The 23942-nt window shown below is 50.3% G+C and overlaps 13 protein-coding genes across 13 annotated transcripts; 7 read left to right on the top strand and 6 right to left on the bottom strand.

Moving 5' to 3' along the window:
* Positions 1-1213: 1213 nt before the first annotated feature.
* Positions 1214-3210, bottom strand: M438DRAFT_79884 (uncharacterized protein). The gene has a single exon (XM_029910327.1). The coding sequence runs from the start codon at positions 2902-2904 to the stop codon at positions 1351-1353; it is 1554 nt and encodes a 517-aa protein (XP_029764402.1). The 5' UTR covers positions 2905-3210; the 3' UTR covers positions 1214-1350.
* Positions 2904-4634, bottom strand: M438DRAFT_266028 (uncharacterized protein; the record flags this gene model as incomplete). Its single annotated transcript, XM_029900074.1, has 2 exons — positions 2904-4460; positions 4515-4634. The coding sequence occupies 2 exons, from the start codon at positions 4632-4634 to the stop codon at positions 2904-2906; spliced, it is 1677 nt and encodes a 558-aa protein (XP_029764403.1).
* A 129-nt stretch (positions 4635-4763) lies between these two features.
* M438DRAFT_310302 (ubiquitin related modifier 1) lies at positions 4764-5563 on the bottom strand. The gene is made up of 3 exons (XM_029902414.1): positions 5481-5563; positions 5263-5427; positions 4764-5197 (listed from the first exon to the last, which is right to left on the bottom strand). The coding sequence occupies exons 1-3, from the start codon at positions 5513-5515 to the stop codon at positions 5080-5082; spliced, it is 318 nt and encodes a 105-aa protein (XP_029764404.1). The 5' UTR covers positions 5516-5563; the 3' UTR covers positions 4764-5079.
* A 71-nt stretch (positions 5564-5634) lies between these two features.
* M438DRAFT_79887 (WD40 repeat-like protein) lies at positions 5635-8575 on the top strand. The gene is made up of 2 exons (XM_029910328.1): positions 5635-5747; positions 5973-8575. The coding sequence occupies exon 2, from the start codon at positions 6001-6003 to the stop codon at positions 8410-8412; it is 2412 nt and encodes an 803-aa protein (XP_029764405.1). The 5' UTR covers positions 5635-5747; positions 5973-6000; the 3' UTR covers positions 8413-8575.
* A 162-nt stretch (positions 8576-8737) lies between these two features.
* Positions 8738-10809, bottom strand: M438DRAFT_265012 (uncharacterized protein; the record flags this gene model as incomplete). Its single annotated transcript, XM_029899987.1, has 2 exons — positions 8738-9355; positions 9412-10809. The coding sequence occupies 2 exons, from the start codon at positions 10807-10809 to the stop codon at positions 8738-8740; spliced, it is 2016 nt and encodes a 671-aa protein (XP_029764406.1).
* Positions 10810-11876: 1067 nt separating this feature from the next.
* Positions 11877-14671, top strand: M438DRAFT_402160 (uncharacterized protein). The gene is made up of 2 exons (XM_029909585.1): positions 11877-11940; positions 11994-14671. The coding sequence occupies exons 1-2, from the start codon at positions 11923-11925 to the stop codon at positions 14571-14573; spliced, it is 2598 nt and encodes an 865-aa protein (XP_029764407.1). The 5' UTR covers positions 11877-11922; the 3' UTR covers positions 14574-14671.
* A 487-nt stretch (positions 14672-15158) lies between these two features.
* Positions 15159-15880, bottom strand: M438DRAFT_331147 (replication factor A protein 3; the record flags this gene model as incomplete). Its single annotated transcript, XM_029903380.1, has 3 exons — positions 15159-15229; positions 15438-15540; positions 15734-15880. 3 exons carry the CDS (start codon positions 15878-15880, stop codon positions 15159-15161), a joined length of 321 nt encoding a protein of 106 aa, XP_029764408.1.
* A 786-nt stretch (positions 15881-16666) lies between these two features.
* Positions 16667-17521, top strand: M438DRAFT_265701 (uncharacterized protein; the record flags this gene model as incomplete). The annotated part of the gene is made up of 1 exon (XM_029900045.1): positions 16667-17521. One exon carries the CDS (start codon positions 16667-16669, stop codon positions 17519-17521), a length of 855 nt encoding a protein of 284 aa, XP_029764409.1.
* Positions 17522-17633: 112 nt separating this feature from the next.
* M438DRAFT_79982 (uncharacterized protein) lies at positions 17634-19199 on the top strand. The gene is made up of 2 exons (XM_029910330.1): positions 17634-19058; positions 19151-19199. The coding sequence occupies exon 1, from the start codon at positions 17746-17748 to the stop codon at positions 18826-18828; it is 1083 nt and encodes a 360-aa protein (XP_029764410.1). The 5' UTR covers positions 17634-17745; the 3' UTR covers positions 18829-19058; positions 19151-19199.
* M438DRAFT_79977 (uncharacterized protein) lies at positions 18943-19537 on the top strand. The gene is made up of 2 exons (XM_029910329.1): positions 18943-19058; positions 19113-19537. Coding segments are annotated over exons 1-2 (306 nt in total). The 5' UTR covers positions 18943-19056; the 3' UTR covers positions 19417-19537.
* A 120-nt stretch (positions 19538-19657) lies between these two features.
* M438DRAFT_310316 (Metallo-dependent phosphatase) lies at positions 19658-20645 on the top strand (the record flags this gene model as incomplete). Its single annotated transcript, XM_029902415.1, has 1 exon — positions 19658-20645. The coding sequence occupies one exon, from the start codon at positions 19658-19660 to the stop codon at positions 20606-20608; it is 951 nt and encodes a 316-aa protein (XP_029764412.1). The 3' UTR covers positions 20609-20645.
* Positions 20646-20937: 292 nt separating this feature from the next.
* M438DRAFT_331151 (uncharacterized protein) lies at positions 20938-21894 on the top strand (the record flags this gene model as incomplete). Its single annotated transcript, XM_029903381.1, has 2 exons — positions 20938-21144; positions 21199-21894. The coding sequence occupies 2 exons, from the start codon at positions 20938-20940 to the stop codon at positions 21892-21894; spliced, it is 903 nt and encodes a 300-aa protein (XP_029764413.1).
* A 521-nt stretch (positions 21895-22415) lies between these two features.
* Positions 22416-23698, bottom strand: M438DRAFT_310318 (uncharacterized protein). The gene is made up of 3 exons (XM_029902416.1): positions 23581-23698; positions 23253-23433; positions 22416-23079 (listed from the first exon to the last, which is right to left on the bottom strand). The coding sequence occupies exons 1-3, from the start codon at positions 23629-23631 to the stop codon at positions 22508-22510; spliced, it is 804 nt and encodes a 267-aa protein (XP_029764414.1). The 5' UTR covers positions 23632-23698; the 3' UTR covers positions 22416-22507.
* Positions 23699-23942: the final 244 nt, after the last annotated feature.

Raw genomic sequence — 23942 nt, forward strand, 5'->3', positions numbered from 1 at the left:
GGCGCATACAAAGTTTCAGCGTGCTTTCCCTGGTCATCCGGCATGGCATGCGAACATTCGCAAGCTTATGACGATGCCAAGCGATGGTTCCTCCCCTTCGCGCCGAAAATGGTGTGAAGGAAGGAGCATGTTCAGGCAAACCGTTCGGAAGGAAGGAAGGAAGAATCTGCATCTGCAAATACTAATATTGGATCAATACGTTAGCTATACGCTATGAATACGGGCGTATAGGTACTGAAGGAAAGAGCTCCGGAGGTGGGCTTCGTCAGCCTTGTGGAAGCGCCACGGCCGAGTGATGCAACTCTTGCCGAGCGACATCTCACATCTTCTGGTCTCGGAGGAACGTCAGGTCTTGTGCGACCATATCATCATTCCATAGACTGCACTCTGGAGCGGATGGTGTCGTCAGTAGAAACACCGTCTTCCGATTCTTCCATGATGTGATCGCCAGATGCCAGAGCCAACGACAATCCAGTCAAAGAAGTCGACAACGACTGCACGGCCTGACCCAAATGCACACCACCGTGAACCCGTCCCGAAAAGTTGAAGTTGGAGGTATTGCTCGTGTCTCTTCCATCCTGCAAGGTTTCACCAACAACATCATCCTGCTTCTCCCCTGCCTTCTCGCTCTTCTTAGCCTTGCTCCGCTTAGATGTAAAGAACCTCTCCACTTTTCTACCAGAGAGTTCGGCATCTCCCTCCCAGTTCTTGATGGTGACGAATTGTTCGCCCATGATCTCGAAGTGATGGACCTTCGCATCCTTGAGTTCGATGCAGGTGCCGTCCCTTCGTGTGAGAAAGACACATGCGATCAATTTGCCTTTTTTGATAGAGGAGGATGCATCGGCATCGGGGCGATGACGAGGGATCGAAAAGTGAGATTTGGGATTGAGGTTGTGATGACGGCGACGACAGGGCCTTTCGCCGTGGTAATTGTGGTTGGTTTGTTTGGTCATCGCTGCTGAAGGGGATGGAGTCGGAATGGATTTGTTGATGTGCTTATGAGCGAGATGTAGAGAGTGGATGCTCAGATGGATGGAAGGGTAGAGTACAAACAGCACCACTGTTGAAAGCATGAGTGTGAGAGTCCGTGTTGTTCGTGTCTTGCAACACTGACCAACCCCCAACCCAAGTGTCTGAGATGTCTGATCATGACGGGAGGCAGAGGAATATGACAATTCACCACGATCGAAATGAGAACAAGGAGCAAAGGTTTTGAAAGAGTGGTTGATGTGATTTAATGCTTGTATGGTAAGTTCTAGAATTACAGCAATGCGCGATGCTGATGTTACAAATGTTTGTGGGAGCGAACATTTAAAGCAGAGATTTCTAGACCAATAGAGCCTGTTTCTATTTGACACTCAGTCTTGCCATGGCCAGGATAAGACTGCTTACACCATCATCATCATCCACGTCCATCAGACGAAGTCTGACATTGGCCGAATTCTCCGTGGATGCAGCATTCTCCATGTAGAGCCGCTGGCCTTCACTGCCTTCAGCGAGGCGGTTCCAGCAGACATTGAGTCTATAGCCTCCATTGTAGTCGGAGAGTACTCCCTCCGCGCTGTTCAGGTATTTCTCAAAGTAAACAGCTTCCATTGCTCCGTTGATCAACCGGTGGCGCTTGTTCTTGGGTCCTGTAGGGATCTCCTTGGCTCTGTTGATCATCTCGATAATAAAATCGGCATGATACGCGCGATCGTTTTGACAACACTCTAGCTTTGCGAAGAAGATATGAAGGCGTATACGGTCTTCGAGAGGGCACCTCATGTTTGCCAACCGTGTGTGGTAGGCTTTGTACAGTGTCGTAGTGTCCGTTGGCAAACGCCAATCAGTGAGGATTTCACTGAGCGGTTTGGCACCAGCACAGTAAGAAGCGAGCGTGGCGGTATAATAATTTTCGGCCTGTACTTCCGAGACTTCTTCCTCGACTGACTGCGAGGCGAGTATGTCTTTGGAGCACTGCACATCCTGCACGATGATGTGATATAGCGCGGTGCGTCTCTTCATGTAGGTAGCATGTTCTCGATGGTCTTTCTGAAGCGGCGGCGTCGTCCGACACCCGATCCTTTCGATGATTCGGACTTGATCCTTGCCCCAGGTCACATTGCGATCATGGCCGGCGTGAGGAGGAAGTAATCCCAGGCCGACATTGCTGCTGCAAACTGGCTTCAGGATGCCACGGGAGGGACTTTCTTTCCGGCGCGGCGGTTGAAGGGATGGCGGACTCGCGAGTTGTAGTGCTTGCGCAACCCCACCTTTATCTAGTATGTCGGGACGTCGAGGCGGAGGCTTTACACTCAATAGCTTGTAGTGTTGTCTCGAGGGTTTTATGCCGGGATAGATTCTTGGGCGCGTAGCTGAAAGAGCGAACAGCCGACGGGCGGGGAGTTTGGTGATAATTGTGCGACCGGGTCCGTAGAGCATGATTGTCGAACGGGGATCCTGAGCAGATCGGCGCAGCGGCTGAGGGTCAGAGTCGCTGCTTCGGCGCCGGATTGCGCAGGGATGGATCCGAGGGATGTCGCGATGAAATGCCGAGCGTGGTGTTGGAAGAAAAGGTTTTGTAGTTGCGCCGGTAACATCATAAATCATTCCTGCAGTTATTTCGCAGCTAGGTGGAACAAAGCAGCGTGGTTCTGCGTTGATGAGTCGTAGGCGGCGGGATATCGGTATTTGAGTCCCTTTGAGGTCATAGCTGACCAGCAACCCAGACTTGCAACAAAGAGTTTGCTCCATGATCAAGGTTGTTGAGGCGTGCCGATTGTGTTTTGTGACTTTCTTGTGAGCAAGTGGTGTTAGTGCCTGAGATTGCCAAGTGAATAGCCATGCTAGACTTTGCTTCACAAATTGTCGCTCGTTATCACCCGTGATATAAAGATCATGTCTGTTCAGCCGCCGCATCACAATTCGAGGGCATCCAATCTCCAAATCTCGAATTTCTGAACATCTTCACGGGATGCCACAGTGACAACGTTGCGCCATTCATAGTTCCCCTCTTCATCCATCATTTGAACAGCCGGGTCAAGCTTGAGCACAACATCAGCTATTCCGCAGTACCTAACAGTGGCGTTTAGGCATTTCCAATACAAAGGTTCGGTCCTGGTTCCATCCAGCAGGCTGGCGAGGCCCGGTTCTTCGAGTATTGCAGCAGTGTTGTGATTCGCCAAGATTCTTACTGCTTTGAGGTTGGCGAAGAATGGGGCAAGCAAAGTCATGGCCCCTCCTGCGTCTCTGTCCAGTGCAAACCCGAGCTGTTCCAGCTTGGGACATTTGCTGACTAGTTCGCCGATTTGCGTTCCTGAAAGGGGCCATTGATCGCACAATAACAACTTCGTCAAAGTTTGTCCGTGGTTGATTGTCAAGGCGCGAAGGTACGCTTTGCAAGTATTGGCTGCTTCTTTCTCCTGGAAGCTACCAGGGGTGGAACAGGAAGTGGCAGGGGTAGCACAGGCCGGGGACTGCGTATCTCCGTTCGTATCACGGGTGTAGGTGGTTGTCGCATTGCCTCCAATCATGTACAGCTCTTCTAGACCGTCACATAGTGTGAGGATTTTCGCATGTTCGAGAGCCGGCTCGCTTATTCGATTCTTCTTGAAGTTCTTGAAGTATTTCGGACCAGGGATATGCTTCCATGTCTCGTCCACCCAGATGGTAGTAGGTCGGCTGTATGTCCCTCCAAAGGTATCGATAAAATCAGTACTTTGGGTGTAGTCGGAGTCGAATATCTCCTGCAGATCGCCTGTGTTCGGACCGTAGAAGTTTTGAAGGCCAACGTGTGTGACTCGAAGTCTGTATCCTGCTTCCAAGCACTTGCCGAAGATTGTTCTCAGGTTGATACTGGGTTCGGCCTCCTGCCTCATACGAGGACTCCAATGAATGCGCAAATCGTCCAACTTTTTGGCGTTCAGAATGAGTACTGATATGTCGTCCGGATAGCATAGGGGGTCGATGTCACTGACACGTAGACTGCGAAGATTCGGCATGGGCGGGACGAGTACGATAGGACGGGGTGATCGGGTTCGAGGAAAGCGTAGGCTCAGCGACGTCAGAGTTGGGCGAAGGGCCAAGCCCTGGTATATCGACTTGGTTGGCTTCGAGTCGAGATCCCAGGTGAGGGACTTGAGATGGGTCATTCTGTCCATTGCGGCGCGAAGAGCAATTCCAAGCATGATTGTGCTGTCCGGTATCTTGCCCCTGCTGTATTCATCGATGCCCGGCTCTGACCATGCTCCTGTCACCGTAAACTCTTTCACCAATGGCGCTGAATTGCCTGAAGCCAGACCACTGAGGCCCATGGCGAATGGACTGCCGCTTCCATATCCTTCTGGCCTTCCATCAACGTAGCGAGTTTCTGGATATGAGCGTAGCGTGACTCGTTCGTAGAGGACGGGGAGGGTCATGTAGTACATCAATCGACACGTTCGCGTCATGCGCGCTATGTCGCCTACATCTTCAACCTACCATCCAGAGTCAGTCCGGTTGGGAGGGTTCTTGTCGGGCGTACGGCTTACAAAGGATATAACATGAGCGATCAAGCTGAGTGGAAGTGTTTGCTCCTTCGGGCCGCCATTGGGCGCATTCAGTGGAACTGGAGAGGCGTAGAGCACATGAGGTGGGATCTCAGTGCTCATGTCAGGCCTCCTACCAGTTGCCCTCATCTCAGCGGTCAGCAGAGTATGCGCAGGGACTGTCATGACAGAGAGGAGGCAGCTCTCGGTTTTTAGATACAATCATAAACGCCGCCAAGCACGCATCATGTTCTGGCTAATTGAAGCTTAATGATAGGGCACGATTCAAACGTTCGATTCTTTTCTTTGCGGACGAACATCGTTCCGTCCATTTGGGATCTGCTTGCGAAATGCGCTGACGGTGACTCCTTTCGTGAGTGAGAAAGGCTGTCCGGGTCCTGTTTCTCCCGGCTGCAGGGCGCTCCGGTCATATTCATGACATATCTTCTAGCGCCTCGGTGATAGATTCAAGGGTCCTGGTCCGACCGACAGCGATGTTATGAATCGCGGCTGGAACAGACGCCGACACCGAGGGACCCGCGGACAGTACAATCAACGAAATAGAGGCCTATCCGCCATGTAAAGTAGAGACAAAGACGATCTGATCTCTTGGTTGGAGCTCATATTGATCTTCGCCCTCGAGCTCCCAATCTGCATCATTGATGAGGACGAGAATACCTGGGCGACTTGGCAGAGGTGTTAGTCAATCTGCGCTGCAAGGAAAAACATGATCAAGGAAGGTTGGACATACACAGATTCATCCAGGAGAAAAAGCTCTTTCTTTTGATCAGTCATGAGATGTTCGCACAAATGCTTGATCAAAAAGGCAATGTTGGCTGGTTTTCCATCTTGGTCTTGTGCTGGAAGCGAGACTTTGTGATTTCTTTGATTTGAAAAAAGCAGTTCTAAGCCGCCACTGCCATTGATTCAGTCTTCTGCTCGAAATGAATCGATGTAGATATATCGTACGTGAATTCAACATCGATTTTGATTGTATCTGCCATGTTGATTGTCTGGTTCGGGGAGGGTTGTGATGTCGAGATGCAGACAGGGTGCTGCGAGATCAAACTGGCAGTTGGGCTTCGAAGCAAGCGAAACTTTTTTGCGACTTCCGCTGGAACAAAAAATAATGATTGCAACCATCAACAACCTCACCCACGCGGTCTTTGTTTCTACAGATTGTCCACACTTAAATTTCAGATTCACATAGTCGCTATCGCAATAACAATTTCACTGGTAAGTCGCTCCTACACTCAAGTGACCGTGTGCCCGCCGCCAAAAGATTTTGCCAGAATTCCAGCTACTATGAAAAGTTGGACTTGTTCGAATCTATGAGCTTGAGGTATTCGAATATGCGCTTTCGATTTCATTGCGCTTCGAACATGCGCTATACACTTCATTCTGCTTTTTTGCGGCAAACGCGACGTGGTCCTAGAAAGATGGAAGCTAATCTGGATGCAGGTCGGTCTTAACACAGAATATTGTCAACATGGCTTCCGCCCATCTAGAATACATCGCTGCGGGAGGCAACAGACATCCATGTGCAGCAGATTGGAGCGAAGAGTTACTAGCATACGGAAGTGGTCACAATATCGCCATCTGGAGACCGGAGAATAACAATCACAAAGGCGTTGAAACACTGCTTGCAGGCCATACCGAGATTGTGAATGCAGTCAAGCTATTCAGAGATCCGACATCAAAGAAACGAGTCTTGATTAGTGGATCTGCTGACAAGACCGTCTGTGTGTGGATCGAGCAGAACAACGCCTCGTTCGAACTTGTAAAGCGTTTGACAGAGCATACTGCCTCTATCAACGTGATTGGTCTTCTCCCGGAAGCTGGAGTCTTTGCGACTGGCGCTGCCGACGCCACATTGAAAATCTGGAAATTGCGCGTGTCTGAGAATGCAGACGTTGAGGCGGATCTCATCCAAAACATAAACCTCACTCCCAGGTACTTCCCTCTGGCAATTGCACTAACAAAACTGCAAAGTGGTCAGCTCGTCATTGCTGTCGGCGGTACCACAGCAAATATTCAAATCTATCTCCAGGACAAGGACAAGGATACATCTTCCCTCGCAGCCAAGCTTACTGGCCATGAAGCCTGGGTGCGAGCATTGGACTTTACACGCGAGAGTTCGAAGCCTGATAGCGATTTCCTCCTAGCATCTGCAAGTCAAGACAAGTACATTCGTCTATGGCGCTTCCACGCAGGTACTGAACTTCCTGAAGTTGCAGCCGCAGCAAGCGACCCTGCAATGACTGTGTTTGGCCGCTCTTTGTCAAACAAAGCCCATTGGATTGGTGAAGGAGATTCGAAGCACTCGATTACCTTTGAGGCACTGTTGATAGGACATGAAGACTGGATCTACACAGCTCGTTGGTTCACAAAGAATGTCGAGGATGCCACTCCACAGCTCCTGTCGTCATCAGCAGACAATTCACTAGCAATGTGGGAGCGCGATGCTGATGGTTTCTGGACATGTGCCACAAGACTTGGTGAAATCAGCGCACAGAAAGGTTCGACTACAGCAACAGGAAGCACGGGTGGTTTCTGGATCGGCCTGTGGTCTCCCTCCGGCCAAACAGTCGTCAGTCTTGGCCGTACAGGAAGCTGGCGCATGTGGTCCTACGATAATAAGGAGGATCGCTGGCTACGCGAACTGGGCATCTCAGGACACGTCCGCTCAGTCAAGGACGTCGCATGGTCAAACGACGGTACCCAACTCATGTCCACCAGCTCCGACCAAACAACCCGCCTCTTCTCACAATGGAAGCAAGAAACCGCGCATACCTGGCACGAAATGGCACGCCCGCAAATTCACGGCTACGACCTGAACTGCCTCTCTGCGATTGGCACAACCCAGTTCATCTCTGGCGCGGATGAAAAACTCCTCCGTGTGTTCAACAAGCCCAAAGCCATAGCTCAACTTCTCGCCAAACTCGGTGACACAGCTGAAGATGCCGAAGACGCAGACTTGCCCGATGCCGCGAACATGCCTGTATTGGGGTTGAGCAACAAAGCCATCAACGCTTTGACTGCAGAAGAGGAAGCGGCCGCCGAACCATCAGAAGAAGTCACAATCACGAAATCAACCTTGGATCTCGCACACCCACCTTTCGAAGATCATCTCGCTCGCCACACGCTCTTCCCCGAACTTGAGAAACTGTACGGTCATGGTTATGAGATTAGCTGTGTAGCTGCCTCGCATGATGGAAGCTTGGTCGCTACGGCTTGTCGTGCTAGTTCGCTCGATCATGCCGTCATCCGTCTTTATGAGACGAAAGAGTGGAGAGAGATCAGACCTGCATTGACTGCTCATTCACTAACCGTCACTTGCCTGTCCTTCTCACCGGACGACAAGTATCTGCTCAGCGTGGGACGTGATCGTCAGTGGGCCTTGTTCGCTCGCACCGAGGGCACGAACTACGAACTCGCAGCATCTAATCCCAAGGGCCACAGCAGAATGATCCTCTCCTGCTCCTGGGCACCTTCCTCTTCCTCTCACATCTTCGCAACAGCTGGCAGAGACAAGAACGTCAAGATCTGGCAAGTCGCCTCCGGAGATGGCGTCAATGCTGAATGCAACCTCACCATCCCCACCACCGCTCCCGCAACCTCGGTAGCTTTCTACACTGGCTCTCTCGCCGCCTCCAACACAATCATCCTCGCCGCAGGCACAGAAGAAGGCAATATCGCCATCTCTGCCATCTCAACCGACGATTGGACGCTTAAAGAACAATACCAAATTACCAAGCAAATGCTGCCATCCTCCGCCATAAATGCATTGAGATGGAGACCCAGCGTCAACGAAGAGGAGGAAAAGCAAGCGCAATTGGCTGTCGCCAGTGAAGATCTATCTGTCCGCATTTTCGCTTTTGAGATCTTGCCCGGCGCCTAAAAAGGGGGAAAAAAGTGTCACTTAAAATCTTTTTCCAAAACTTTCGAGATGGTAGAAGCAACAAGAAAGATATGGATCGCGGTTTTCGACCCTAGATAAAATCATATTCATGTTTGGGATGGCTACATCTATATTGTAATGCCCGTGCTGAGTTGTAATATGCCGTGAACCATTAGACATGCAGCTATAAACACCCTTTTCTCATTACGAAAAAGGGCAAACATTTAAAAAGAAAAAAAGAAAAAAAGAAAAAAAAACGCCATCGCTAAATCCCAGACCCTGCCTTTCCATCCCAGAACCCCCATGCATCCCTCTTTCTAATCCATCAAAGCTTACTTCTCACACCCTCGAGTCTAAACCTAACATCCTTCAATACCTTACTGGTAGGCCTCCACTCTTCAAACGCACCAACCAACTCCTGTACCTCCCCACCCATATCCCTCCTGACAACCTCCTCCTCAAGAATTCCTCTCAGCGCCCAAGGCAAGAAATACGGATTCGCATTCGCCCCAGACGCCGGAATTTCAAACGGCGCAAAAACAGGAGGGATACCGGGAATCGCAGAAGCGGACACACTGCCCCTGCGCAACGAGTTCGCCGCAGAAACCGATTCGGGGGGTCCGCCGCGGGAAGAGCGGCGGGATGCGGCGTCAGAGGAAACGGAAGCGGGAGTGGCGAGATCGGTGGTTTCGAGACAGAAGCGGAGGGCGAGGGTGTAGACGGCGGGGTCGTCGTAGATGCGTGAGTGGCCTTCGCCGCCGTAGAGGGAGCCGGCGAGAGGGAGGGATAATTCGCGGATGAGGCCGTGGTCCGAGACGCCTAGATTGCGCAACTTCAAGGCGAAAGCGACGAGATGGGTTAGGAAACTTGGGGCGTGGAGGCGACCATCGACGAAGACGGCACGATAGACGTATGGGTGTGTGAGTGTTGTGAAGGTCGATGACTGTTTTATGATTAGCACTGGCATTTACTAACAGGTCGGGGGAAAGGGGAGCATACTTCAAGAGAAACGAGTTGATCGTCAATACTACCGCAATAGGTTATGCGTACGCCGTGACGAAGTACACCGTCAAGAGCGGCTTTATATTCCGTGCTGACACGGCTGTCTTGCCTGCTAAACTCGAACAGCTCGGCGGCGGCACCTGCTCCTAGCCATCTGCTTTTATAGTCTGCGAAAGGCCCTAGGTTGACACCTGCCATAGCACAAATACCGATCTTGGCATGTGGAGAGAGGCAGCCGAGTTGAAGGAGTTTGTGAACTAGCATAATAGCCACAGGCACACCCTGACTGTGACAGGCGACGAGAATGAGATCTGCTTGACGGAGGTGGGAGAGCCAATTGAGCATCAATTTCCAGAGAGTCGCTACGCGGTCGGCAATGAAGCCTTCACCTTCCAGAGCGACTGTCTCGATGTCGCAAGGGGTCTCGGGCTGGTTAGCCTCTACCCAATCGCGGATTGCAGTCGAAGCGTAGTTGGCGAAGCGAATCGAAGTTCCTGTGGGTTGACCGAGGACCTTCTGTATCAATGGAGCAGGAAAGTAACCATGTACACCGATAGCGATGGCATTCTTGATCTTGGGTGGGGTAGGAGTGATCGAGACATGCTTAGGGGCAGTCGGAGCATCAATCAGGCGAAGAGTAGAGGCGACATAGGTGGTGAGGCGCTCGCGGTAGGAAGGGACATATGCAGGAGAGTAGCTTTCACCAAAGCTGGGAATGACGAGATTGGGATGAGCTTGAGGTTTAGCAGCTTTGGCGTCGGCGATACTCTTAGTAGTGTCAGGGGCTTTGGCGGCATCTTTTAGAGCAAGCTGTGGCTGACTCGGCGATGACAAGGATGTGGTGCTATTGTTGTTTGCAGACAAGGCGAGCTTGGTCGACTTTGTCTTTTGCTGGCGCTGTTCATTGAATTGTGCAGCTTCAGGGTGTGACTGCGAGGGAGTGTCTGCCACTGCGAGCTCTCCAACCTGACGTTGTGTACCATTTGGAGTTCCGCTCTCATCTTTCCCTTGGGCGCGCGACCAGAAGGCCCATCCAGACGACTTGTTCTGTGGTGTTTCTTCCCCTTGTTTGATCTCTGGCGCTGCTGGCTCTTTTGTGGGTGTCTCGGTGACCTTTGCGGGCTCTTCGGTGGTGGATAGGCGGTCGGGTGACGCATCTTTCGAAGGTGTGGTTGGTGCCTGCTGTTCTTCCTGTTGCTGGTTCTGAGCATTACTCCACAGACCAAACCAACTGCGCGAGGATGCAGTAGTGCCCACACTACGGGCTGAGTGAATCGTGTCATTGATGTTGATTGGCTCGACAGTCAAATTCGGGCCTTGAGCTGGGGTCTGTTCTGGCGTCGACGGTAGTGGCGTACTCGAGGCTTCTTTGCGGTCGTCCTGTGCTTTCACCATCTTAGAGTGGTCTGTGTAACCATCTGGACGCGACCACCATCCCCACCAGCCTGAGTTGGCATCTTGTGTAGGCTCTGGTGGTAGTGGAGCCTCTGGCGCGGCTTGCTGTGGCTCTTGCTCCGTGGCGTCGGCTGGAAGAGGCTTCAGATCTGTCGATGTTGAGCTGGTCGCGACAGCCTTGACTTGGGCATCGTCCGTCTTGACGTCCACCTCTTTAACGCTCTCCGGCTTGACCTTCTTCTTGTCGTTGATTTCCTCCTCTCCTTCCTTGATAGGGGTTTTTTTAAAGTCGACGCTTGACTTCCTGATGTTATCGGAGAAGAAAGCTGGCTTGTCGGCTTTGGCATTGCTGCCTGTCGCATTGATTGATTCGGACGAGATGGTTGGGATTGATTTCGAGCTGCGCCGCAATGAAGGGTGCACATAGCGGCCTCCAGACTTTGGACTGTCGGCTAGAGACTCGTTGGTAGATCCTCCAGTGACTGAAATGCTTTCGTGCGTGGCTTGGGCGACAGGATTGGCTTTTGATCGCCATGATCCGCCCTTGTACCAGCTGCCTCGCTTGTCTGCCGTGGATGTTGGTGTTGACGGTGCATTTGACACGCTGCCTTGTGATTTTCCATCTGTCACTGTTCTGTCGTCCTCAGATTGTCGAGGTCCGTCCTGGGAAGTGGCTACAGGTGGTATCTTATGCGGCAGGGTGTTATCAGACTGGGTGCTCTCGGGGTCATCTTGAGGGGTTGATTGCTTTGTCTTTTTTCGCCGTGGACCCATGGCTATAGGTGTGTGAAGTGTGTCAAATACGCGTAGCTACGCAAGAGAAAGCTACAGGCGAGTTCTGTCGAGACACAGCGCGCCAACTTCGCAGCCATGTCAAATGACAATGCCAACCAAGCCAGCATCTGACGATCGTCATTGGCAGAATCTCTGAGTCGCGGAGCTGGAAGAAAGGCGGTGACTTGACTCGAGGGCTGTCGGCCGCCGGGGAAGAGACACTCGGCCTTGGCAGACTTCTCCGCGCGGCGAAAGATTCCAGCCGGCGTTTGAGACTTTTTCTTATCCTGTCACTGTCTTTTTTTGTATCGCGCCTTTTGCTGATCAAATCAAGCAGCAATGGCCATTGAGAAGAAGGTGTGCATTCTTGTTTCCTCCAGTGTCATGCTGTCAGCTAACTCATTCCACAGCACGGCAAAGGCCGTTTGGACAAGTACTACTACCTCGCCAAAGAGAAGGGTTACCGTTCGCGTGCCGCCTTCAAGCTCGTCCAACTCAACAAGAAGTACGGTTTTCTGCAAAAGTCAAGATGTTTGATCGATTTGTGTGCTGCTCCCGGTGGTTGGCTTCAAGTCGCCGCAGAGACTATGCCCATCAAGTCTCTGATTGTTGGTGTTGATTTGGCCCCCATCAAGCCTGTCCCGAAAACAATCACTTTCCAGGGCGATATCACCACCGACAAGACTCGCGCTATCATTCGTGGACATCTCAAGACTTGGAAGGCTGACACTGTCATTCACGATGGTGCGCCCAACGTTGGTACCGCCTGGGTCCAGGATGCTTTCAGTCAAAACGAGCTGGTTCTGCACTCTTTGCGCCTTGCTTGCGATTTCCTCGGTCCCGGTGGAAACTTCGTCACTAAGGTTTTCCGTTCCAAGGATAGCGCAAAGCTCGAGTGGACCTTCAAGCAACTCTTCGACAAGGTCGAGCAGACCAAGCCCCCATCATCGCGTAACGTCTCCGCCGAAACCTTCTACGTCTGCCGTGGTTACAAGGCCCCCAAGAATCTCGATCCTCGTTTCCTCGACCCCCAGTACGCTTTTGCCGAAGTCAAGGATGCTGTCCCCAACAACGAGGCCAAGGTCTTCAATCCTGAAGTCAAGAAGAGAAAGAGAGAAGGTTATGACGAGGGCGATTGGACTCAATACCACGAAGTACCCGTCAGCGAGTTCATCCAAACGACCGATCCTATCGCTATCCTCGGTGGTATGAACAAGCTCACTTTCAACCAAGCCGGAAATGGCGACATCGCTCTCGCAACCATCGACAAACTCCCCGAAACCACCGAAGAAGTCCGCATCTGCTGTAACGATCTGAAGGTCCTCGGAAAGAAGGAATTCAGACTCTTGCTCAAGTGGCGTCTTCAAGTCAGAGAGCGCTTCGGCTTCGCAACAAAGTCTACCGATCACAAGAAGGCCACCGAAGCCGAGAAGAAGGAGGCCGAAGAGAAGGATGACGAGGAAGCAGCCGAAGTCGAGAGCATGGACGAGGAAATGAAGCTACAGGAAGAGTTGCAAAAGATGAAGGACATGCAGAGCAAAGACAAGAGAAAGATTCGTCGCAAGGACAACGAGAAGAAGCAAAAGGAGATTGTCCGTCTGCAGATGAACATGACTACACCCATGGAAATCGGTATGGAGCAGGCTGGTCCCAACGGAGAAGATGCCATGTTCCAGCTCAAGGCTGTTGACAAGGCTGGTCTCACTGGCAAGCTTCAGAAGGGTAAGATGCAAGTCGTACCCGTCACCGAAAAGAAGGACGACGAATTCGACCTCGAATACACCGACGACGAACTCGGCGATGGTCTCGAAGGCGAGCTGGACATGATGTACAACCAATACACAGAGAAGCGCGAAGCAAGAGACGCCAAAATCCGCGCCAAGAAGGCTAGAAAGGAGCGCAACGAGGACGGCGAGTTCGAAGGCTTCTCAAACGACGAAGAGGCAGACAGTGATGACGATGCTCCTGCGGTTGAGTACGACAGCGACTCTGACGACGACGAAGAGCCTGGTCAACTCATCACCGACCTCGACAACGCCCCTGCTCCCGCAAACGGACTTACCAAGCGCGCGGCCAACTTCTTCGACCAAGATCTGTTCAAAGACATTGACGGACTAGACGGCATGGAGGACGAGATTGAAGCACCCAAGGACCTCGACAGCGGCATCGAAATGGATTCCAGCTCCGCCTCACCACCCCTCAAGGCCGAGAAGCCCACAAAGGTCAAGGAAACAGTCAAGATTGAAAAGCCCACCAAGGAGAAGAAGGAAAAGACCAAGAAGTCCAAGATGCCCACACCAGCCGAACTCGCCGCAGAAGAAGCAGCCTACGAAACCGACTCCAGCGACGGCGGCTTCGAAACAGTAAAAAACACCCAATCCCAATGGGACAAGGACGAAGACGCCATCCCCCTCAAAAACGGCCGCCCAAACATCGACATCATCACCGCCGAAGCAATGACCCTAGCCCACCAACTCGCCACGGGCCAAAAAACAAAACACGACCTCCTCGACGACAACTTCAACAAATACTCACTCCGCGACGTAGACGGCCTGCCCGAATGGTTCCTCGACGACGAAACCAAAAACTCCAAACCCCACCGTCCCATCACAAAAGAAGCGGCCAACGCCATCAAAGAAAAAATGCGCGCCTTCAACGCCCGCCCCATCAAAAAGGTCCGCGAAGCGAAAGCGAGAAAACAATTGCACGCCGCTCAGAAATTGGAAAAACTCAAGCGTAAAAGTGCACTGCTTGCCGAATCCGAAGATGTTTCGGAAAAGGACAAGGCGAATAATATTTCGAAGATTATGGCTAGAGCTGGGAAATCGAAGAAGAGGAAGCCGGTGCAGGTTATTGTTGCCGGTAAGGGTAAGCATAGAGGACAGGGTAGACCTGGTGGTGTCAAGGGTAAGTATAAGATGGTTGATGCTAGGTTGAAGAAGGATGTACGTGCCGAGAAGAGGTTGAAGAAGAAGATGGGCAAGAAGTAGAATACTTGTTTTCGAGAAGATGGAAGGATGAAGGAGGGAGGGTTTGAGGATAGGATCTCTTTTGCATACAGTACTGGTGTTGTTCTAAGAATGGGCAATCGGAGTTTTTTGTTTCCCGTGTGCCTTTTGTCTTTCCCCTTGTGTATCCTGTGACGTGTTCAAATGGTTGTGATGATTATCTTGCCTAGTACCCATCATACTTGCTCGTATGGAAGCTGGCCGCAGATATCGAGAGATGAGTGCCTGCTGTGAACACATGTGGGCAAGAGAAGGGACGGTAGACGTCGAGTTTGGAAAAGGGCAGTTCGATCATGTCTCCATTCCTCATCGATGCTATGCTTTTATTTTCCTTCGAGTAATGACTCGTGTCCCACCTCCAGATCTTGTCTCTCTCCTCTTAGTCATAGCCATTTTCACACCTCCCATCTTTCCATCTGAAGGTTCTTGATGAATGTAAATATCATCCGAAAGTTTAATCATGTGTCCGTCCATTCTTACGCTCCCTATAGACTTCAATCAAGCCTTTTCATTCGTGTCCTCTCTGCTGCCGATGTAGTGATGTCGTGTCATGTTGAATTAGGAGCATCACTCTTTTGTGTAGAAGATTTCGTTGTAGCGGTGTGTGGCGTCTACCACGGCGTCGGCGAGTGAGAAGTCTGTCATGATGTTTGGTCAGTGTTTATTTCTTTGAATTGTGACGCTGATGCTGTAAGGCAGAAAATATAGAATTGTGAAATTTGGAACAGAACATCTCGAGATCGCAGACAGTGGATTGTGTGTCAGAAAGTAAAGAGGGTATGGCAAGGTGTGGCATCTCTGGTGGCCGTGTTTGGAAGGAACCTGAAAACGGGAGTGTGTACATACCAATGTTGTCGCCAAAGTCTGTGCTGGTGAGAACGCGGACGCTCAAGTCTTGTTGCACTTTTCCGATGATCTCGACTGCGTGATTGACTGTAAGATGTGCCTCCTGAGATTATCATTAGCACTTGTATCACCCTGACTGCTCGCTATAGAAATCGAGAAGACGGTCGAGGGCATTTTCGATGGAACAAATGATGTGAGATGCTTCCGTTGGTGAACGCAGAGAAAGATGGTGATGATACTGCGAAACCCATCTGGGGTAGTATAACAGTTGAGTCTAGGGAACGCTCAGAACTTACTCTGTTCAGGTGTACATTGATTTGACCGCCGGCATCAATAGTGGCTTCCTCGCCTCTCAGCTGTGTGACCTTGCCCAAGATGCGGACTGTGCGGTGGGTGAATTGCTCAAGGATGGAAGCGTTGACGCGAGGAGTTTGTTCGGCCATTGTGTGTGATGTTGTGTGATTGGGAAAGTCTTGAGACTGTGATTGGAGTTCTAGATGTTGAAGAGTTCTGATCTGAAAAGCGGCGATCGATATGGTGAATGGAGTGGTATAGTCCTGCTGTGAAGTGCTCTGCGGCGAAAGTGTGGCGCGAGATTTGGCAGAAGACGCGTCGTTCAGGTTGACGCGTTGAGTGGTGAATATTCCAGTCTGGATGAACATTCCAGGACGACTCAGGATAGAACTCCGAAAGACTTCACGTCATGGGCACTCTCTTTCCTATCTTAGCAAGCTGTACTTTGTTCTCCTCCGTAATCGTGCATCATAATCGTCCTGCTCATCAACCCAAAGAAACGCTAACCCTTTCTTCGAGCGCTTTTTCTGCTCTCTTTTCCGAGGCTGTCAATTTCTGTCAGCAGATGTTTCGCTACTTCCGTTCTCGACTTGCCGTTGCCAAAACGTCCTCCAGGCTTGATGGATTTGGCTAGACGTTTAACAATCCTTCGCTTCAATGGTTTGGCCATCTTGTGCTCTTCGCGTGCGACATCCCCTATGTATCGATATCGGACCGTTGGTGAGGCTCTTCTTTGACAGCTGTCGATGATTTCCTACATCCGTCAATGTAAGACAGGTGCTACAAGGCAGCTGACTTGACAATAAGATGATTTGAGTTTGGGGGTCTGGAAAGCCAATTGGTTATAGCTGATATATGACCAGCTCTTTTACATTGTTCTTTCGTCTATTTCACTTTATTGTGCACCTCATTCTTGACTTCACACGACACCAAGCATGAACAACTCACCTCTGCTCTGTCTCCCCAGGGAGATACGAGATCAAATCTATCGCCATGTCATGCTCGGCATTGGTCCAACATGTCACAAAAGCAGCAGCTGTAATCCATCTATCTACATTCGAGATTTTCGCATGAACCCCTCATCAGCGAGTCCGAAGACGAACACACCAGATGTTTGGGCTGTGACAGCCCGCGACCACCCGATACTATACACATGTCGCCAATTATGTGACGAAGCCTTTGAGAGTTTCCTGTTCACCAACGAATTTGTGCAAAACATCAGCGCACCTCCTCTCACCACCTCGGCCTGCAAATTCGTGGCGCTGTTCGTTAGAAGCCTGGGAGACAAATCACATCTAGTCAGAAAACTAGGCCTTGGCATTGAAGACCCGACCGAAGACGTACTGGAAAAGCTTCTGGATTGGATGATAATGTTCAAAAACTGCCAGAAACGCTTGAGACCCGGCGCTCTCGTCCTTCGTGTGAAGTTTACAAGGCCGACCACAACACCACCTCTCTTCTCACCTGTCGGACAAACCTGGACTATTGCTCCCAAGGACGAGAATGTTATGGCTTTGGAAATTCACCTGTGTGACGAAGGAAAGTCGTGGAGTATATTCGATCAGGCCAAAGAACTTGACCGAAAAGCTCGCCAGCGCGGCACAGAAAGAGTGCTCAAGTCGTGTCGAGACTCGGGTATGAAGGGTATAGAAGAGAGAGAGAAGGCATGGCGGGAAGAAAGAAGACTCTGGCACGAAGAGACCTGGACCGCACTGCATTACAAGTTCGAATGCTGGATGAAGATCATGGACGGTTTGCAGCCGAGGAAAAGACTCACTGAGGAAGGCTGAGAGCCAAATCGATTCCACCTGAACTCAGGTGCGAATGTACTATCCTCTGAAAGGCAACATTTTTTCCAGAACGCATCACTTGTCCTGGGGAAAGTGGCAGTTTTGAATGAGTCAGCTGTCTGAGTTAATTTGAGTTTGGGACAAATTGAGCCTTTGTTGACGACTCATTCATTGCCTCTAGACCTTTCTCTTCATTACCCATCGCAAGATACTTTTGTCTACCCATGCTTCAACAGCCATATGCAAAGTCCACCATGACCAGCATCAAGAAGAACACCAAGTCCTTACCGGCGCTCTCGAGAGCTTCTCTGGCTCTCTCAAAAGGGGTATCCTCCTTACCTCCAGAATTACGACTTATCATCTGGACCGATCTTGCCTTGCAGATGACATCCGAAGAAGCAGACGCCTTGAGGGGTCATATCACATTCTCTTATGTCACAGACATCCACAAATTCCTTGCTGAAGCCCACCCTATACTCACGACAAGGTATCGCGACGAGTACCTAGAAAACCTTTTCAGAGTCACGAGGTTCACCCCAGAGCTCTCGGAATGGTGCCTCTCCTTGAGGGAGGTACTCATGCGTGCGAACCGCCACGCAAGCCCCAGATCAAAAGAGGAAGCTCGGTGTATGGTAGCGGAGAAATGCATGATTTACAACGAAGGCCTGACAAGATGGATTAATCTCGCAAGTGTCCATAGCGTCACAAGTGCTATCGCACCCATCAGTATCAGACTGTGCATGCCCTCAGGGACAGGGACTGCTCCATGGATGGCGTCACCGAGGGATTACAAGCTTCTCATCGAAGGTTGTCTCCGCACGCTCTTCAGATTGGCCAAATATCTACCAGAAGGCAAGGTCTCTTTAGAGCTGGTCTTCAACGATTACGAGATGCGGTGGCGCACGGAGCACCATATAATCGAACTGCCTATTACGATTGGAAGACATCGCAGAAATCGCGAGACCAGCTCGGCTTCGTTGAAAGAACACCTCGAAATCTTCAACAAAGAACACCACTCCGTGAAGATAAATGTCACACAGTGGCTCAGCTGGCATGCGGCCGTCGTCCTCTTTGTCGAAGAGATCTTGGAGTACTCTGAGAGCCTATCCAGTCCTCCTCTGACCAATGCCAGTACATCCGACATCTCTGCTCTGTTTTCAGTATCAGGCTCAGCGACTGTTCCCATACCGATGATCTCCATGTCAGCAAATTGGGCTTTCCTCGAAATGACACATCGATGCTTGACCGGCTTTGTCGCCATCGCCTGTTGCTTATTGTTCTTTTTCGGCGACAGGTTTTCAATATGACGGAATTGCTGCCTTGCTTGATGCTACACGTATAATCCCATAGCCATAATATATATCACGTTGTGAATCTTGGATGATGCGAATGTTGCTCGGGGCTGTCGAAGATGGTCTCGACTTTCGCACGGTCCTGCTGTCTTGTGACGCGTCTTCTCCCCAACCACGATCTAGAGCAACCTTTGATTCTTACAAAATCAAGACATCTTTCATACAAGCTCCCTAGTTGCCGCCATGTATGTTCAATCAGACTCTGCATCTCTTCATGATAGGTTCTGACCTCCACAAAGGCGGTTGAGATCGAGGGAGATATCTGACGCGCCCGCAGAAGCCAAAAGACCGACTCCATTCAGATTTCTCGAGCTACCATTGGAAATACGTGACAGCATTTATACCTACTATTGCGCAACAACCAGAAAGCGCTCCGGTCGTGATCGATTATACAATAACACGCATCATACCGACTTATTGCGAGCCAACCGCCAGATCTATAGCGAGGCCGTGAACTACCTTTACGACCGAACATTCAGCATCTACATAGTATGCGAAAAGGGGAATGCCAGAGGCAAGCGCTCAAGTTCTCGCAATCTTTGATCGCGCTGCTCTAAGGCGTGTTAAGTCTACTACGACTCGAAAACCGGGAGGTGAAGATCGCAGCACACGCTGCCGCTGCATATCTGGCGTCTCAGCGGTTGCAATTGACTCATTCACACTCCCGAATTACGATTTGCCTCGCTGCTGCCTACAAAGCCAAAGGATTTAAACCCCAGATCTTCCACTGATACTTCAGCAATATCACTCTTCTTTCCATCTGCATATCAACAATAATTTCAGCATGGACACCCCAATCAAGACTCGCTTTTTTATCATATCGGATACCCACGGCGAGGATCTGGCAAGTCGTCTTACCGAACCAGTCGACGTCGTAATTCACTGTGGCGACCTCACGGAACACTCCAAGCTTGATGAGTTCGGACAAGCTATACGGCTACTGAAATCTATAGATGCGCCACTGAAGCTCGTTATCGCCGGCAATCACGACTGGACTCTTGACGATACATTGTATGAAGAAAAGCTGGTCGAGTCAAAATTCAAGCCACCAAAGGAGGACGACGCTGTTCGAAAAGCCTTCGGCGACTTTGGAGAGGCAAGAGCACTCTTCGAAGCCGAGAGATCTGCAGGAATTTTGTTTCTTGACGAGGGCACTCATGATTTCCAGCTTGCAAATGGCTCTTCTCTAAGAGTCTACGCGAGTGCCTTCACACCTTCAAATGAGAACCACGGGGGCTATCCATACGATCCTCTTCCAGGCCATGATTGGAATATCGGAGATGATGTCGACATTGCGATTACCCACAGTCCTCTCAAAGGAGTGCTGGATAATAGAGCTGGATGCAGGATGCTGTTCACTGCCATTGCAAGAGCACGGCCATTGATGCATTGTTTTGGCCACATCCACGAGGCTTGGGGAGCGAAGAAGGTCACCTGGCGCGGCAATGAGGCAAGCAAATACCCCGACCCTCTTACCGAGATGGATGGTCTGGCATCAGAGGTCATTCAAAGTCTTGCGAAACTACGAGGCGCAAGGGAGGATGCAAAACAAGATGGGCAGCTCAAAGCTGAGCTGAGTGACATGGATGGTAGAGGCTATTGTCAAGCGGCCCCGAAACTGCAACGAGGGAAGCAAACATTGTTTGTTAATGCTGCTATTCAAGATGCATTGAAAGAAAAACAGCAGATGCCATGGTTGGTAGAGCTTGAGCTTCCGAGAAGCAACAAGCAGTGAGTAGAGGAAGTCTCGAGTATGAGAAGACACGAAGAAGTATTGCATTCCGTACAACAAGCTTCACCTCGGTAACGTGCTACCTGATGTATTTCCATGTCTTGAACGCAACGTGCATCTTGAGAGCGATTGCGACTGCTTTAGAGATAATGATTGGACCCCGTCAGAGAAGCAGCAGCCTGGTCGCGAGTTCCATAGATCTTTCGCTTCCATCAAATGTCACCTCTGACTCGCTCGGCGATGACTCAATCGCCTCTCCTTCAACCTTCGCACCCTCTGCGTCTTCGGCTTTCTCTTTCCATCCGACCTCATCACCTTGAACTCTCATCATCATGCCGATGTTCTCCCCTTTACTCGACTTAGGCGCTTCGATCCCGATGCCTTCTGCCCCGCTACCATCACCCAAGCCATCAAACCTACACACCATGCCTTCGTCGCCTTCGACTGAGCTGGCTGCTAATGCCAACAATCCTGCTGCCATCGACTCACCCTCATCCACTTCTCCACACTCCTTGACGGTTGACCAACTCGCCCAGACTGTGAGCATCACCGGCCTTCGTTTGTCTAGTCCTGTCACTGACAAGACTTCCCAGATACCCACCACCATGGCTCCGAACAATCCTCTAGGCCTTCTCGGCAAACTACCTCGCGAACTTCGCGACATGATCTACGCTTATGCTGTCGACCCACCAACTAAGGATGACTTTGCTGGAGAAGCGGATGACTACTACCGGGATATTACACGCAGACGGCCGATCATGCAAACATGCAAGCAAGTTCGACTTGAATGTATGGAGTCATATCTGTCAGAAAACGAGATAGAATGTGACATCGGGCCGCCGTGTTGGTACGGATTCGTCACATCTCTCTCGAACATACTTGCTCGCCCTTACTTCCGGGCTCAGGGATACTCCATGTACGTCGAGTGCTTTCGTCAGGGTCCCTTCGATATGGAAATTACGCAACAACGTTGCCAGACCATGCAGACGTACTTGCGCCTTTACCGGAGCATACCTCAGATCGGTTTCTCAATCCCAACCAAGAATCTCTTCCTTCAGTTGGATTACAATCTGCCATCCTATGTATTTGATGACGTGTCCGCTCAATGGCGTGTCATCAGCCCGGATAGCAATAAGATCTCGATCAAACTCTGGGTGAATGACCGGCGAAAGTCGGTGGCTGAAATCGGGAAGGTGTGTTCTCGATTGAAAGACACAGTTCTTCGTCATTGTCAACAAAATACTTGCGGAGATCCATCTGCCGCCTCTACCTCAGAATCTGGCTCGTAGACTCATACTCGGGTTTCATCTTGGGAAGGAGAGTTACGAGAGTATGTGTTGCGCATCTCTGACATTCTTGCCTTGATCACGGGACTGGAGAAGTACAACGTGGCGGTGGTCGAAACAATGATGCATTGGTGGCAAGATGAAGACGCGAAGGACAAAAAGGCGAAGCAAGAGTTGGAGATTGAACAGAAAAAGAGGAAACAGGAGCTTGAGGACGTGATGCAGGATATCCGAACTGAGTTCAGTAAGTTAGTCGAGGCGATTAAGTCGACACCCAAAAGAAACATACAAGAGACTGAGGGCATGGATGAAACGCAAGAGCGGTCTCCAAAGAGAAGAAATTTTGATTGAGGGGGATATCAAGCTTGATTCTCGCGGCGTACCTCTATTCGTAGCGCGGCTAAGAAGGCCACTAGCTAAGAGTTGCTGCAAGACCTGTGAAAAGTCAACATAGCTCTAGGTATACTGATGCAACAAACCATAACACGAATTAATTTGCAGAAAACCTTCAAAGATGTGCACATGTGGGGATATTGTAATACTGGCTAAAGCTTCGGGCAAATTTGCTCTCGTCTTATCTTCTCCAAGGCAATAGATCAAGCCTCAAGGTCTCATCTCAATTCTTCTCCCCAAGCGCAACCTTAGCACCAGCACTCTGCGCTCTCTTCAACTGTTCTTTCACCTCCTTCCCCTCTTTCACCTCCCCTTCCCCACTCCCCAAGACCTCCTGTCCAACCTCTTTTCCCTCCTCCTCCCCTAACGTCCTATTCGCCCTCGAACTCCCCTCAAGCCCATCCAACAAAGCCTTATTCGTCCCCGGAATCCTCATCTCAAAAGTATCCTTGATGACAGCGTAATCATAATATCCCAATCTTGCTATCGGCTGGGTTTTTGAAATATCGATTTTTCCATCAGTGATGACGTTGTCGGAAATATGAATTGCCAGGACGCGTGCGATGATGATATCGACGGTACCCATGGGCGGATTTCCAGGTAATTCGATCAATTGGTGGAAAGCACATTCAAATCTCACGGGAGAATCAGCTACCAAAGAGCAAGGGATCAATCTCGCATCTTCTTTTTGGAGGTCTGCGGTGAGGAATTCATCTTGGCCGTAATCCAATTGTTGGGCTGTGATGTTTACTTTTTCGCGAAGAGGGTATGTTGCCAGATTCCAGGCGAAAACACCTATTTTTGCGCATATTAACATAAAATCAGCATTTCTTTGTGTCTTGTCTCTACTCATCTTCTTCTTCTTCTTCTTCTTCTTCTTCTTCTTCTTCTTCTTCTTCTTCTTCTTCTTCTTCTTCTTCTTCTTCTTCTTCTTCTTCTTCTTTTGTCGATATGGTATCATTACTTACCGGTACTTTCGGCATTGATGACGGTGTCTTTGCGTTTCCCTTCTGGTGTTCTGTTGCTTGAGAACATGACGTAGGGGGGGTCGAAGGTTAGGTTGTTGAATTGTGAGTAGGGGGCTAGATTATCTTTTCCTTGGGGTGAGCGGGTGGAGATCCAGCCGATTGGGCGAGGGACTACGCAGGCCTTTTTGTGTTTTTCCTTAGTATGAAGGGCTTTGTGAGATCAAAGTGGGGAGTAGGTGGCAGAGGGAGGATTCCAGGTGAGATGGGTCAGAGTTTGATAGGGAGGGCAGGTGGGGGGTGTCTTTTTTTATGCTGGTGGAAATCGTACCTTGAATGGATCATAAGGTAAACCATGATCTTTCCCCGTTTCGTAAAACATGATTGATAATTTCCGACCTCTAGGCTTCTTGAATGTGAAAGAAAAAGTATCTGCTATCTGTTCGTTTTGGGTGTTTGTGGTAGTTGTTGATTTGAATAGTTATATACACGCATCCACAAAAGTGGAGGAGCACATCAGCCGAGTTGCCGAAGCATATACCGAACGATACCGGAGTACCACAATTCATCTTGATCACCGAAATATCAGGGCAAAAAGACAACCGAAAACACCGACATTACGATCTCCGAAGACACCGAATCTGCTACATTCTCTACTCTTTTGAGCGATTTGTTCATGATACCTTGATGTTG

Source organism: Aureobasidium pullulans (assembly GCF_000721785.1).
Source record: "Aureobasidium pullulans EXF-150 unplaced genomic scaffold scaffold_2, whole genome shotgun sequence".
NCBI lineage: Eukaryota > Fungi > Ascomycota > Dothideomycetes > Dothideales > Saccotheciaceae > Aureobasidium > Aureobasidium pullulans.